A 12,525-nucleotide genomic window follows, 5' to 3' on the forward strand; every position below is an offset into this window, starting at 1 on the left:
CCACATTTTTATAGGGCACGACATATGATGTTACATGCATTTTTTGTTTACTAGTGCAAGTTTGTTATAAAGAAAAAACAAAGGGTTTATAATTTTGCCTCTCTTTATTTTTCAAGCTAGAAAGGGTTTTGGAAATACAATAAATAAAAATAATTCATACCTCGGAGTACTCACTCTATTCCGTTATTCCCACATGCTGCCCACGTATTTTGCAGTCAGCGCTTTGCAAACGTGTGTTTATTTACCCTTTTTTAATTTAATAATTTAATAATTTGCTAGCCAAAATGGACATTCAATACATTAAAGTCAAACAGTATAGCCAAGCGTAGCATGGTAGCCCATGTAGAACCTATGATGGGCAAGGTAACGCGGTAAACAGTCAGTCTCATTCATAAACGTTAGTTTTTGTATTTTTTTACTTGGTATATCTCGCTCAATGTATTTATTTTCTCATTCAAAAAAGTCTCCGAACAAAACAAAACAAAACAAAATAAATAAAACAAAACAAAAGATAAATATTTTAAGTAGTCAATAAATAATCTACGCATCCGAAACCTGCGAGTCATGACCGGCAGCAGGCTCATTATCGTGGCTCTTCTTGTATGGCTCTCTCCAAATATCCACCAGCGGGCCAGGAATTCTCAATGGATTCCTCCTATGCGCGGGTTTATTTTTCCCAGCATCCGGCCCCTCAGCCTCCGCCTCCACATCCTCCATCTCTCCCTCCACCTTCTGCTGCTGTTGCTGTTGCTGTTGTTGTTGTTTCTCGGCCAGTGCCAATTTCCTCAAAGCATGCCTCCTATGGTACGCCGCCATATCCCTACTTTCCTCACGTATCCTCCTTCCAACAGTAGCAAAACACTTCAACAAAACCCCTCTCCCTTCCTCACTCAACCCAGGCGGCGGATGCGTCGGTCCACTAGGTCCAGCGGCTCTGACAGCCCAGCTTATAATCTGATACACCTCATCCACCGCGCCCGTTCCAGGATCCACAACACCCAATTCATACCCACACATCTTCAACGCATCACTCATTTTCATCAGCTCATATCGATCATCATTTGGAGTTCCATTAACTGCCACCGACTGCATTATACGCGATGCCTCGGTGAGATTCTCCACCTTGAACGGGTCGTGTTTGGTCAAGTTCACCGGTAAGCGACGCGAATCACCACCAGGAGTCGATGCAGTACTAAAGGTCACAGTAGCACCGGTGGTTCGACGAGCCGACAGGGTGGTAGAAGGTGCCGGGAGTGGGGTGCGCAGGGGGTTGCGCGGTTGCGGCATCGACCCGTCCTTCCGCGGCCGCCCCGGCCCACGCCTCACCGGAACATCAGACGTTGTTGAGCGTCGAACATTTGGCGGCGGCGGCATGGCTGCTGGTGACGTGCGCTGGTCCGGCGTATATGCTTCGTCTTCGCTGGACAGCTCGGCGGCATCCGGCGTCTCCATTGTTTCGGGGCTTGGTTCCTTTGTTGAAGCATTGCGTTTGGTGGTATTGGTGGGATTGGAAAATGCCCGCTTTCGTGTTGTTTTTTTGGAGGTTGGCGTTTTGCTGGAGGCAGCAGGGCGTGCGCGCTTGCGGGCAGTGGGCGGGGGTGCTGGCGGGGGTGCTGCTATGGGCTTGATTGGCGTGCGCGTGCGAAGCGAGTAGCGCACGGGAGATTTCAGCGTGTTGTCCATGATTGTTAAGTGAAATGAAATGAAATGAAATTTGATGGATTGAAGAAAAACAAACAAAAAAGGTATTGAACTCTGGTGTGTGAGTTAAAAAAAGAACGCGTTTCCCTCCATTAAACAGTCTCGGCTGACAACAAAAAGCCAATAAAAACACTGATAATGATTTGATTTTTTTGTGGGATACCAATAAAAAAAGTAGAAAAAAATTAAAATTAAACCCAAAAAAGAACGAAAGGGGGATATCGGATATCAATTAAGACACGTAGTAGTGAGTTTATCACATCTTAAATTGACCCGCAGCAGCACCAGCACCAGCACCAGCAGCAGCAGCAGCAGCAGCATTCCTTTCGCCCTTAATCCTATTCTTCGCCATCTCCACCCTCCGCTGAACCTCCGAGCATTTGGCATGTTTATACATCAAGCTGCACAGGTCATTGAGCTCCTCATCTGCCATGATATTCGAGTCACTGCACACATAGTCGAGCATCTGCGGTGCCATACCGCGCAGCTCCTCGGACAGCTCCTCGGGCGATCCATGCTTCGGACACGGCACACAGGGGGCAGTTTCGCACGATCTGCATGTGCACTCTGTTCCATCATCGTCATCGTCATCAACAACAACAGCAGCGGCAGCAGAAGCAGAGGCAGAAGCAGGGGCGGCAGCCAGAGGTGTGGAGGTCAGGCTAGACGACACTGCCACCGCTGCTGCTGTCGGTTGATTGCTGATAGGTTTCGGAGGGTATATGCTGTTAAGCAAAATCTTCTCCAGCCTATCGCTGTCATCAGCAGCGGACATGATAGGATCCGGGTTGCGGTACGCCATAAGATGAGCGGGCAGCAAGGGAGACGGCAGCGACGAAACCCTGTTGGCACCGCCGCCAACCATGGCCACAGGCGGATACTTTAGCTGCTGCTGGACAAGCACTGCAGGAGAAATAGTCTCCGTCTGGGCAATTGGCGCAACGCCAAACAACCCATCAGTAAATGAATTGCTAACAGGCATAGCCAGCAGCTCACTAAGCGTCGGCGTAGCAGAAGAAGAAGAGGCATAATCAAGTGGCGGATTTCCTCCCTGAACAAGCGACGCAAAGTTAGCAAACCCACTCTGCCCACTAAAAGCGTCCATGTTGAAAAAGCCGGATCCCGCATTACTCAGCGGCACAAACATATCACCAGGCGTACCCACAGTGGCCACGCCAGAGCCAGCAGCGGCAGTGTCCACGCTCAGGGGAGCAAACACACCGCCCGTAGAGCAGGACGAGAATAAAGAAGACGCAGCGTTAGAAGCCTGGGGAGGCGACTGCGGCACCGCGCCAGTGGAGTGAACAGCAGGGCTGTCGAAAAAGTCCATAAACGATCCCGAGCTGATGTTTTGATTTGATGCGAGCATTTGGATGCCTCCAAGGATATCACTAGAGAACGCCGCCGGCAAGGTCGCACCCCCCAACAAGGCATCCTGGCCGACCAGTGCCGCAGCAGACCCCGCAGCCGGCCCAACGCCGGACAAAAACGGGTACAGCACCGGCACGCTCTGTGGCGACCCACTGCCCTTCCGCCCGCCCACCTGCTGCTGGCCGGCATACGCAGTCCCCACAGAGGCCAAAGCAGAAGCCGAAGCCGAAGCCGAAGCCGAAGCCGAGGCCGAGGCAGACCCGGCGCCGAGGCTGTTCTGCTGTTGGCTCTCGAACAAATCATCCAAGGCCACATCAAACTCCACCGGATTATCCTCAAACGTAAATCCAGCAGACTTCAAAGTAACGTTCTCCTGCTTGAGCTTCTCGACAAAACTCTTGAGCTTTTGGTTTTCCCTTTCTGTCTTTTGCTGCTGCTCGGTGAGCTCCTGGACTTTTTCCTCAAGCGTGCGCAGATACTGCTGTTTGCGTTCGCGGAAGGCTCGCTGTGCGGCGCGGTTCTGCGCTGTGCGCTTGGTTGTGGCCTCTGTGAGAATCGGCTTTCTCCCAGGCCGTCTCTTGGCCTCATCGTGCGACTCGTCGCTGGTATCTACAACTCAAAAAGAGGGGAAGTTTAAGGGAGGGTGATTAGGCTTATTGTTTTGGTTTCTTTATTGTTTGTTTGGCTGAGTCCCTTTTGCATTTGGGATAAGGGTCGGGAAGGGCGGAGCGAAGAAAGGGAAGACGTGTTTCGTTCTTCTTTGATTTTTGGAGGGGTTTGAGGGGGAGTATTGTTGGGCCTGGCGTTGAGACACAGCGTATGTGCAACTTACCAGAGGCTGTGGTGCGCTTCTGGGGCATTTCGCCGAGAGTATCCGCGGTGTCAAGAGCGCTCATTGTATGAAAAAAAGTTGAGGTGGAGAGAGATGAAAGGTAAAAGTTGGAGGGAGAAGTGGGTCGAGGGCTATGAAATGGGTTTGAGTTAATTGGCTTTAAAGAGAATTTCAATAAAATAGAATTGGCTGTTTTTTTTATTACAAGAGTGGCAATTAAAGGAAAAGAAATAAAAGGGAAAAAAGAGAAAAAAATACAAAGTGCAAATAAAAAATAACGAAACGCTGGATTTTTTTTAGTTTGTCTTATTCTTGGCAGCTTGGGAGAAGAAAAAAAAAGGGGTGTGCAACAGAATGAATTTGTCAGCTACACAGAAAAAAGGAGAAAAAGAAATCAAGGCACGTGCGTTGGCGCTGATTGGAGCAGTAACCAAAAGAGATTGTGTTTCATTATGCACCATCAAAAAACAAGAAGGAATTTGAACTTCAACGGTCTACTTTTGCATTGAATAAATTCAATACAAATTAATTAATTTTTGCATTATAGCTATTTCAATTTCAACTCGCAAAAAGAAAACACACCTTTGAATTCCGTTATATTCACAATGAGCTCGACGCCCAACAGCAGCAGCGGTCCGCCTCTGGCAGCAGCAGCAGCGACGCCATCAGCAGTAGCAGCAGCCGCGCACACCAGGCGACACCGCAGCAACTGGGCGCACGACATGCAGCCGCTCCGCAAATACACCCCGACGCCTACCGCCGGCACCAGCACACTGCACCAAACACAGCCGATACTCGGGTTCACAGACTTTCACCCATCATCCAGCTGCACAGCATTGTCGCAGCAGCACTCGGAGCGCAGCATCCGCCACGGCTTCGTAGACTCGGCGATAGTCGAAGACGAGCACCAGTCTCTGCACCGGATGATGGGCGACCGGTTGCGCGACAGCCGCGTGCTCCTTGGCCTCCAGGCGTTTGCCGCCGGCGTTGTCCAGCGCCAGCGCGCACGAGGCGCAGTGGAGGCGGCAGGCGCAGGGGCGCTAAGGCTTGGTGCGCGCACGGCAAAGGGCGACGGGTCGCGAGACGACTGGCTGGCTGCCTTGGCCAACCCCGGAGTGCCCCTGAGCCACCTGGCCGGCAACGTGCCCCTGGCTTTGCGCGGCGAGCCGCTGGCCGACGCACTAGTGGGCAGGCGCGTCCCAATCCACCGCGCACTCTGGGCCATCCGGCTCGCCGGCCTGCACGAGCAACACCACGCGCTACAGCAACCCTCGCAGTACACCGCCCAATGGACCCGCCACTACACGCAATTCCTCGAGCGCACACTGCAGAGCTTCGCAGATGCAGGCACAGACGCAGATGCGGCCACAGCCACAGCCACAGCCGCAGACGCAGACGCAGACGCAGACGCAGACGCAGACCCCCTATGGGCCGATCGATGGTGTTGGGCGCGCACCTTGCTGCACGCGCAGTATGATGCCGGGCTCCTGGACCAGCGCCATATTGTCAGTTGGCTGGCCACGCAGCTCCGCACAGCGCCCCTGGCCCAATGCCTGCCGCTTCTACCGCTGCTTGCGGACTACACTGCGGAGATCGCCAAGGCGCGCACCCCGCTGCGCAAGCTGATCGCCGCCCTAGTGCTCCGCATCGAACAGGCAGCCGGATACTCGGCGCTTTGCAGCCTAAGCCAGGCCATGCAGGCGCACTTGGCCCGGCTGTTCGCCGCGTACCCGGATGCCTTCATCGACCCGCCGACGTGGCCAAAGTACCAGGCTGCGCTGACGGCTGCCTGCAAGGGCTCGGATGCCTCGGCGCTGCGCCATGTGGGCGCACGCAACCGCGCATTTTCGCTGGAGAGCAGCGCCAGCGGCGGCGAAGAGGACACGGATCGGGGGGAGCCGACGCCTCTGCATGTGCTGGGCACGCTCACAGCAGCGCCAGGCTTTGATGCGCAGGCGGTCTTCCAGCAACTGTTCACGCCCGGCGCTGACACTGCGCACCTCATCCGCATCCTATGCTTCTGGGCAGTCAGCAGCGGCAGCGGGACCGGGACCGGCAGCGGCAGCGGCGCCGGGACCGGCATCGGCAGCAGCATCGGCAGCAGCAGCAGTCGGCCAACAGCACCGGACCCTCCATCCACAGCATTCCGCACCCTCGCAGCCGCACAGCTCTGCCGCATGCACCTGGAAACCACCACCGACGCCCAAGGGTTGCAGGCGGCAATCACTGGGTTTCTTGACATCCTGGCTGACCACCCAAACGTATGGGCGGTGTGTCTTTTGCTCGAGCGGCTGGCAGACGCCCAGTGCTTTTCAGTCGCCCGCTATCTGCAGCTGCTGACTGCGCGCGGCGACTTCTTCGGGCCGCGCGTGATGGCCCCACGGTCCCAAAGACACCTGGCCTATGTGCGCGCGCTCTCGTGCATCTCCGAAGAGGAGCGCAGTCTGCGGCGCATGGTGCTTTCAGACGCCGACTCTGGCACGCAGCTGGCCGAGGCAGCTGCCGAGGCAGATGCAGAGGCGCAGATTCGCACAGAAATCGCCACGCTGCTGCCGTTTATGGTGGCGTACACGTGCGCGGCGCCGGCGCGCGCGCGCGCTGGCGGGCGCTCGGTGGCAGCGGACGAGGACGCGGCAGCGTGGTGGATGCCGGCCGAGCGCACAGCACAGGCATTGCTGGGCCATCCAGCAGCGCGCTCGGCCTGCACCAAAGAATGGCTGGCGCCCCTGGACGACTCCTCCCTGGCACCCGCCCTGCACCTGGGCCAGGACCTGCCGCCCGCCCTGGCGGCGCTGCTGCAGAGCGGTAGCCGGCGCTCGGCCACGGCGGCGGTCGCCCAGGTGGTGCGCATGGCGCGCGGGTTTGTCGTCAAGGACGTCGAGGTCGGCGAAGACAACTGGCGCGTGATAACCCAGCCCGGCTCATCGCTGCTCAACCGCCGCCAGGCTGCGACCGTCGCCAGGATACTGGCGCGTGCATTGCGCCCCGGCGAGCTGCTGGACTTTCTGCTCTGGGTGCTGGCGCATAGCCGCGCCATGCCCGTGCTGCGCTTCGCCCACCGCGAGCTGCGCCGCCACCGCGCGTGCTGGCAGATGATGGGCCGGACACCGGCGGCCACAGGCGCGCTGCAAGCCATGGTGGCCGCCGCCGCGCCGTTTGACGCCGAGTGGGTGCGGACGTCCGCCGCGTGGCCCGAAGCCGCCGCGCTGGCGCATGTGGTGCGCAGCGCGTGGGACGCGTTCCGCGCCCAGAACCTGCCGGACGCCCTCCACGCGCACACGCAGCCCAGCACGCTTGCGGTGCCGGCGGCATCCCTGGCGGCCGAAGTCCCGGCATTGGCGCGGCTGGCGCTGGCCGCCGAGCCCAGCGAGGCCGAATGGGCCGTGCAGCCGAGCTTCCAGAAGTTCGCCCGCCACACCCTCGCCACCACGGCGTCCCCGGACCAAGCCCTGGCCGTGGCTGTGGGCGACGCCACGGCGGCCGCCATGCAGGCTGCGGCGCAGCCGCCCCTGGATCTGCGGCTGCTGCAGTGCCACGTGGACGTGTGCGCCCAGTACGTGCGCTGGTTCCTGCTGAGCACCGGCGCGGTGCCCGTGGCTGCCAGCCGCCTGCTGCTTATGCGCCTGGCGGAGGCCCTGGACGCGTGGACCGTGGGAAGTCCCGACGCCTGCATGCGCGTGGTCGGGCTGTGGGCGGCTGCGCTGGTGGCTATGGGGCTGGTGGACGCCGGCGACGCTGTCGGCTGGGCGATCGACCGGTGCACTTCCGCTGCGCCGCCCCATCCTCGGCCGCCGCTGTGTGCCGGCGTGGCAGCCATTGCGCGTGCTCTCGGCGCCCTCGGCCGCCCGCTGAGCGACCGCATGGAGGCCGAGGCCGCATGGGAGGAAGCATTGCAGCGGAGCAGCAGCAGCCGCCGCAGCAGCTCCGACAAAATCACCGCCAGCCTGAACGCGCGCGTCGTCGATCTGCTCTTTGCCGCCGCCAGAGTCTCCGGCCACCTGCGCGCCCACGGCAGCGCCCACCTGGCCGCCGCGCTTCTGGGCGCTGTGGCGGATTTGGCGCAGGCGCCGTGGATTCTGGACGCAGCCGCGCGCATCCCAATGCACCCTGGGTCGGCGCAGTACCTGGAGCCACTGGCCATTTACCGCAGCCACGTGCAGGACCCACTGGAGGACCCATTGGTGCCGCTGCCAGTGAAGCGCGCATTGCTGCGCGTGCTCCTGACTCTATGCGAGCAACGCGACCCTGAGTCCACCGGCTTTTCCGCCATGACCACCGCCGAGGTTGCGCACAGGCTGCACCGAACGCTCAAGAACTTTTGGAAGCACTCCACTACCTGCCCCATGTCCTCCTCTTCGTCCTCCACGGCCACGACTATGGGGGGGGATTCAGGACTGCCCGCAATCCTCAACTCGCTTTTGCTATTCGCCTCGGCTGCGCTGCAGGAGAGCGAGGCGACGACGGACGCGCTTTTGCTGGTGGCGGGTGCGAACAAGGATGGGTCGGATTCGGGCGATTTGGCCGAATCCAATGTGCATTTCGTCACCGATGCCGTCGCATACCTGTCGGCGTCCGTGCGCGACGCCCTGCTGTACTGGGATCTGCTGGGCCCGGCTGCCAGCGGGATGCTGGCCGATGCCCTGGTCACTTTGCCGGTGCCAGTTATGGTGCGGCTAGCGGAGACTTTGGCCGAATCGGTGTTTTTGATCTTTACTCCTACCGGCTCTACTGCCGGCGGCAGTGGTGAGGATCAATTGGAGTGTGGTGGTGCGCGGGAGGTTGGGGATATGGTCGGGGCGGTGGCGGTTGGGAGGGGCGCGGAGATCGCAAGGGTGGTGCGGCGGCTGGTAACGCAGCTGGCCACAGCGGCAGAAACAACGGCAGGGCTTCCGGCGGATCCTGCGGCATTGGCGTGTTTGCGTATGCTCGCTGATGCACTTCTTGCCCAGCTCCAGGCCATCGCCGCGTACAGCAACCCGACCGCCGCCGCCCACCTTCTTCCGCCGAACCCTTCGTCTGACCATACCGACTCACCCACAAGTCCTGACGTGCCCGTCCACACACTACCAGGCCACGCCGTCCTCTGGCGGCTCCAAGCCATCCAGCCACTGGCTTCCCTAATGCGCGAATACCCGGAGGACTTTTCACTTTCACAGTGGCTAACCACCCTGGTCACCCTCTCTCTCGCACCACCACTGCCGCCCGCTGCTGCTCCAACAGTTGAGGATAGTCTGTCCTGTGTTCTTTTGGATTTCGCATCGATAATCCACGAGAGCTTAACCCCCCAGCAGCGCAAACAAACATTGGCAGTTTTACGGTCCGTAGCGCCGCTACTTCACGGGAGTGGAATAGGTGGCGGGGGTGCGTTAGGGAGGCTGTTTCCGTTTGATACAAAGACTGTGGTTACTAAGGATGTTGTGGGTGCGGATGAGTTTGCTTGGAGGTCTTTGGGTGGACTGGAGTTTTTGCCGCTTGTTCTGGGCAGTAATGCCGTGATTAATCAGGTGGGCGCTCAGGGGTTGGAGGGAATGACGCCGTTTACGCTGCGTGGGATGGTTGAGGAGGAAAATGCCAGGAAAGCTTCCTCCGCTGCTATGGCTGCTGGCGGTAATGCTGTATTGGGCATGGGCTCTGTTGGGTATTCGGCTTTGGTTCGCGGGATTGGCGCTAGGGGGACGTCGGTGGCTGTCGAGAGGGAATTGAGGTACTTGGAAAACCCCTATTATCCAATGAGACCGGCGGTTTTGGCTGCTTTGGCAGAAACTCCAGTGGAGTGGGAGGCTTTTGGAGCTAAGCGAAGGAGAGTGGATGCGGAGGGTAGGTTGGTGTGGAAGTATCAGTGTCAAGCTGCTTTTGGAAATTAAATTGAAGTTATTTTGGTTATTTGCTTCTAAATGGCCTGTTTTCATTTATTTCTTAGCTTGTATAATGGTTTTTTTAACATAAAGCAAAAAAAGCAATAAACAGTTTTTTTTTCATTTCTCTCCTAGTAAAGGAATAAAAAACGAGTGGACTCAGTTTGAGGGCAAATATTCGAATGTGGGAGATAAAAAATATAAAAAAAATATTGTCCTAAGTCCCAAACCACTACCAAGCCTCTTTTTAGCTCTACCTTCAATTATTATCATTTTAACTATTAGAATAAACTCAAACTGTTATATGACTTTTCTAACCATTGCCTTTCTATTTTGCTTTTTATTTTAAGCCATGACGAATTTGGATGACGTATTTACAGCATCGTTTAGCGAAAAAAAAACCATATACGAAAGACATTATTGTGCAGCAACATGAATGGAACAGTCGAAAATGCAAAGAGCTATTTCAGCAAAGAATTTAAGCAAAGAGGCATTGAGCTATTTGGTTAATTCAAGCCTTAGAAATAACTCTCGAGAAATGCTCGAACAATTGGATAATATAATAAAACTATGATAGTTTGCTTTTACTTGAATAATAATTGAATGTTATTTTGGAACGAATTAAGTGGGAAAAAAATTAGAAAACATCGAACGCGTACCAAACAACATACCCCCTTGTGGGGACCAATTATGAACCTATGGGCCTGGACAAGTTATTTAAAAATCATCCCGCCTCAGCGATGCGGATAGCGGATCCAATGCTGCCTTGCGGCTGTTTCTTTCCTGTCTGCTCACCCTGCCCTTAACAACAAAGTTAAACCACCAGAGGTGGGCAAGATTGAAGGCAGCCCCACCGGTAATAACCCTCAGCTCCAGAAAGCCACGGTAGCAAGCACCACCGGTCTGAAGTCTGGGAGGTCATCTCCCCACTGCTGCGCTAGGTTTGTTTTTACTTTTTTTATTATGTTGTTTTAATATACTTTATTGTTTTATTGAAATTTGGGTTAGCAAACCATTTATTGATGCAAGCAGCAGTCAGCACGACACACGTTTTTTGCTTATATTATAGTTTTTGCTTTCGAGTCCCTACGTCATCAAAACTTTATACAAAATAAAACTTTTGACCCTTTATTCCTTGTTTTCTTTTATTCTTCTTATTAATAAAGTATAATTGTGACCTTTTTTACTTTAATTCAACGCGCATTTCTTTAAAAAAAATTTGCTGCTAATGATGCAAGCAAAAATATTTTTTTATGGCCAATGCCTTGGAAACCATCATTCATCCTCATTCTTTTTCTCTACTTTTTTTAGTTTTTAAACTAATATTGTTGGAATATAGGAACGTTCTATGAACGTGTAGATAAACTATAATGATATAAAGTGTATTTAATAAATAAGTGCTATGCACTGTGAAAGGTGAAGAGTAGAAAGCATATTGCTTTGGTCACTGTGTGACTTATTGTTTGTGTGACTAAACAGCCAAGACTGGTTAATCAGTTGATCGCCATCAACAAATAAATATTTTGGCATTTACAAATGCTCTTAGATTTATGTTTCCCTTCTCATAACTAAAACCACTTTTGACAACAAGGACAACACACTACGCATTTCTTCAGATGGGAATTACCATTTAAAGGACTATATAATTTGCACAGGCGAGACCAAAACTCATGATGGCGTTTTGGTTTTTTAAACAAAACTTTGAGTGAACATAGACCTAAAGATATTGTTACTAAAATTGAATTAGAGGTTAACAGTAATCTGATGGATGGTAACTTGCTGTTAAATAATGATAACCAGTCCGAGCCGTTTTCAATCTGGACGAAATCAAAGGTAGAGCTGCTACTTTTATTTTTAGTAATTCGAATGGCTTTAAGTTTAAAATGCATCTAGTTAAACAGGATCCAAAAACACCAAATAAAAAGCAAGTTAAGGTGTATTATACTTACGAGATACTTTTTAATTTTCTCATATTTAGTTTAATTTTATTTTTATATACAGTTACAGTTACAGTTACCCTCGCTCCATTGGAGATTTAATTATTTTGATCATGATAAAATTACAGATTATCCTGTTGCACAGACTGAAGATATGGAAGTGGATGTTGAGGTCGAGAATCGCGAAACAGGTTTCCACCTGCGTGCCGATTGATAGGACGCTAATTGGATAATGCAGGCGTAAATTAGGGAGGCATTACATTGATTCCCAAACATGCTCCCCATTTTGCAATGCACACGCATGAGCGTACGCACGCAAAAACCACAACATTGACTTGCCAAGATACTGGTCTGCTCGCAGAAGATCCAGTTCTCCCCAACAGAGCGCACAATTGACAATGTGCACAACAAAGGCGACAAGGCATATATATGACAAGGCCGGCGCTAGTAGTACTTTAGAAACATCAGTAATAAAACCTTTTATAAAATCACCCCTACTTTTCTAACACTAGATAACTAGTGCTCCTCACACCCCCCTCTTATTATAACAGTTGGGTTTTCAAAACATAATAATACATATCCTTTTGTTGAATTTTCCCAATTTCCCAATTTATTTATGGTTTTTATTTTATTTTGTTTTATAAAGTTAATCAAATAGTGCGTAAATTGGGGCCAGTTTATATATAATAAATTAGTATGTACTGCCTTTTTTTAACTTTAATTGTTTTATTTACATTATTATATGTTGAAAAATGAAAAGAATAGTATACCATTGTAGCTTTGATAAAGTATCACCCTCAATTTTGATAATACGTCTTGTGATAATAAC

At 53.1% G+C, this 12,525-nt stretch overlaps 3 protein-coding genes across 3 annotated transcripts; 1 reads left to right on the forward strand and 2 right to left on the reverse strand.

The window, feature by feature from the left end:
* Positions 1–424: 424 nt before the first annotated feature.
* Positions 425–1,820, reverse strand: BX661DRAFT_184589 (uncharacterized protein). Its single transcript, XM_051536549.1, has one exon. It carries the CDS (start codon positions 1,681–1,683, stop codon positions 541–543), a length of 1,143 nt encoding a protein of 380 aa, XP_051390525.1. The 5' UTR covers positions 1,684–1,820; the 3' UTR covers positions 425–540.
* Positions 1,821–3,427: 1,607 nt separating this feature from the next.
* Positions 3,428–3,607, reverse strand: BX661DRAFT_136147 (uncharacterized protein; the record flags this gene model as incomplete). The annotated part of the gene is made up of 1 exon (XM_051532668.1): positions 3,428–3,607. A coding segment is annotated over one exon (180 nt), but the record flags the coding sequence as incomplete, so codon positions are not given.
* An 810-nt stretch (positions 3,608–4,417) lies between these two features.
* BX661DRAFT_184594 (uncharacterized protein) lies at positions 4,418–9,910 on the forward strand. The gene has a single exon (XM_051536550.1). It carries the CDS (start codon positions 4,510–4,512, stop codon positions 9,766–9,768), a length of 5,259 nt encoding a protein of 1,752 aa, XP_051390527.1. The 5' UTR covers positions 4,418–4,509; the 3' UTR covers positions 9,769–9,910.
* The last annotated feature ends 2,615 nt before the right edge of the window (positions 9,911–12,525 follow it).

The sequence above is a fragment of the Kickxella alabastrina genome (genome assembly GCF_025024165.1).
Source record: "Kickxella alabastrina strain RSA 675 chromosome Unknown BX661scaffold_16, whole genome shotgun sequence".
NCBI lineage: Eukaryota > Fungi > Kickxellomycota > Kickxellomycetes > Kickxellales > Kickxellaceae > Kickxella > Kickxella alabastrina.

Coding starts and splice junctions, on each gene's coding strand:
- BX661DRAFT_184589 (XM_051536549.1), bottom strand. CDS start 1,683: ATGGACAACACGCTGAAATCTCCCGTGCGCTACTCGCTTCGCACGCGC.
- BX661DRAFT_184594 (XM_051536550.1), top strand. CDS start 4,510: ATGAGCTCGACGCCCAACAGCAGCAGCGGTCCGCCTCTGGCAGCAGCA.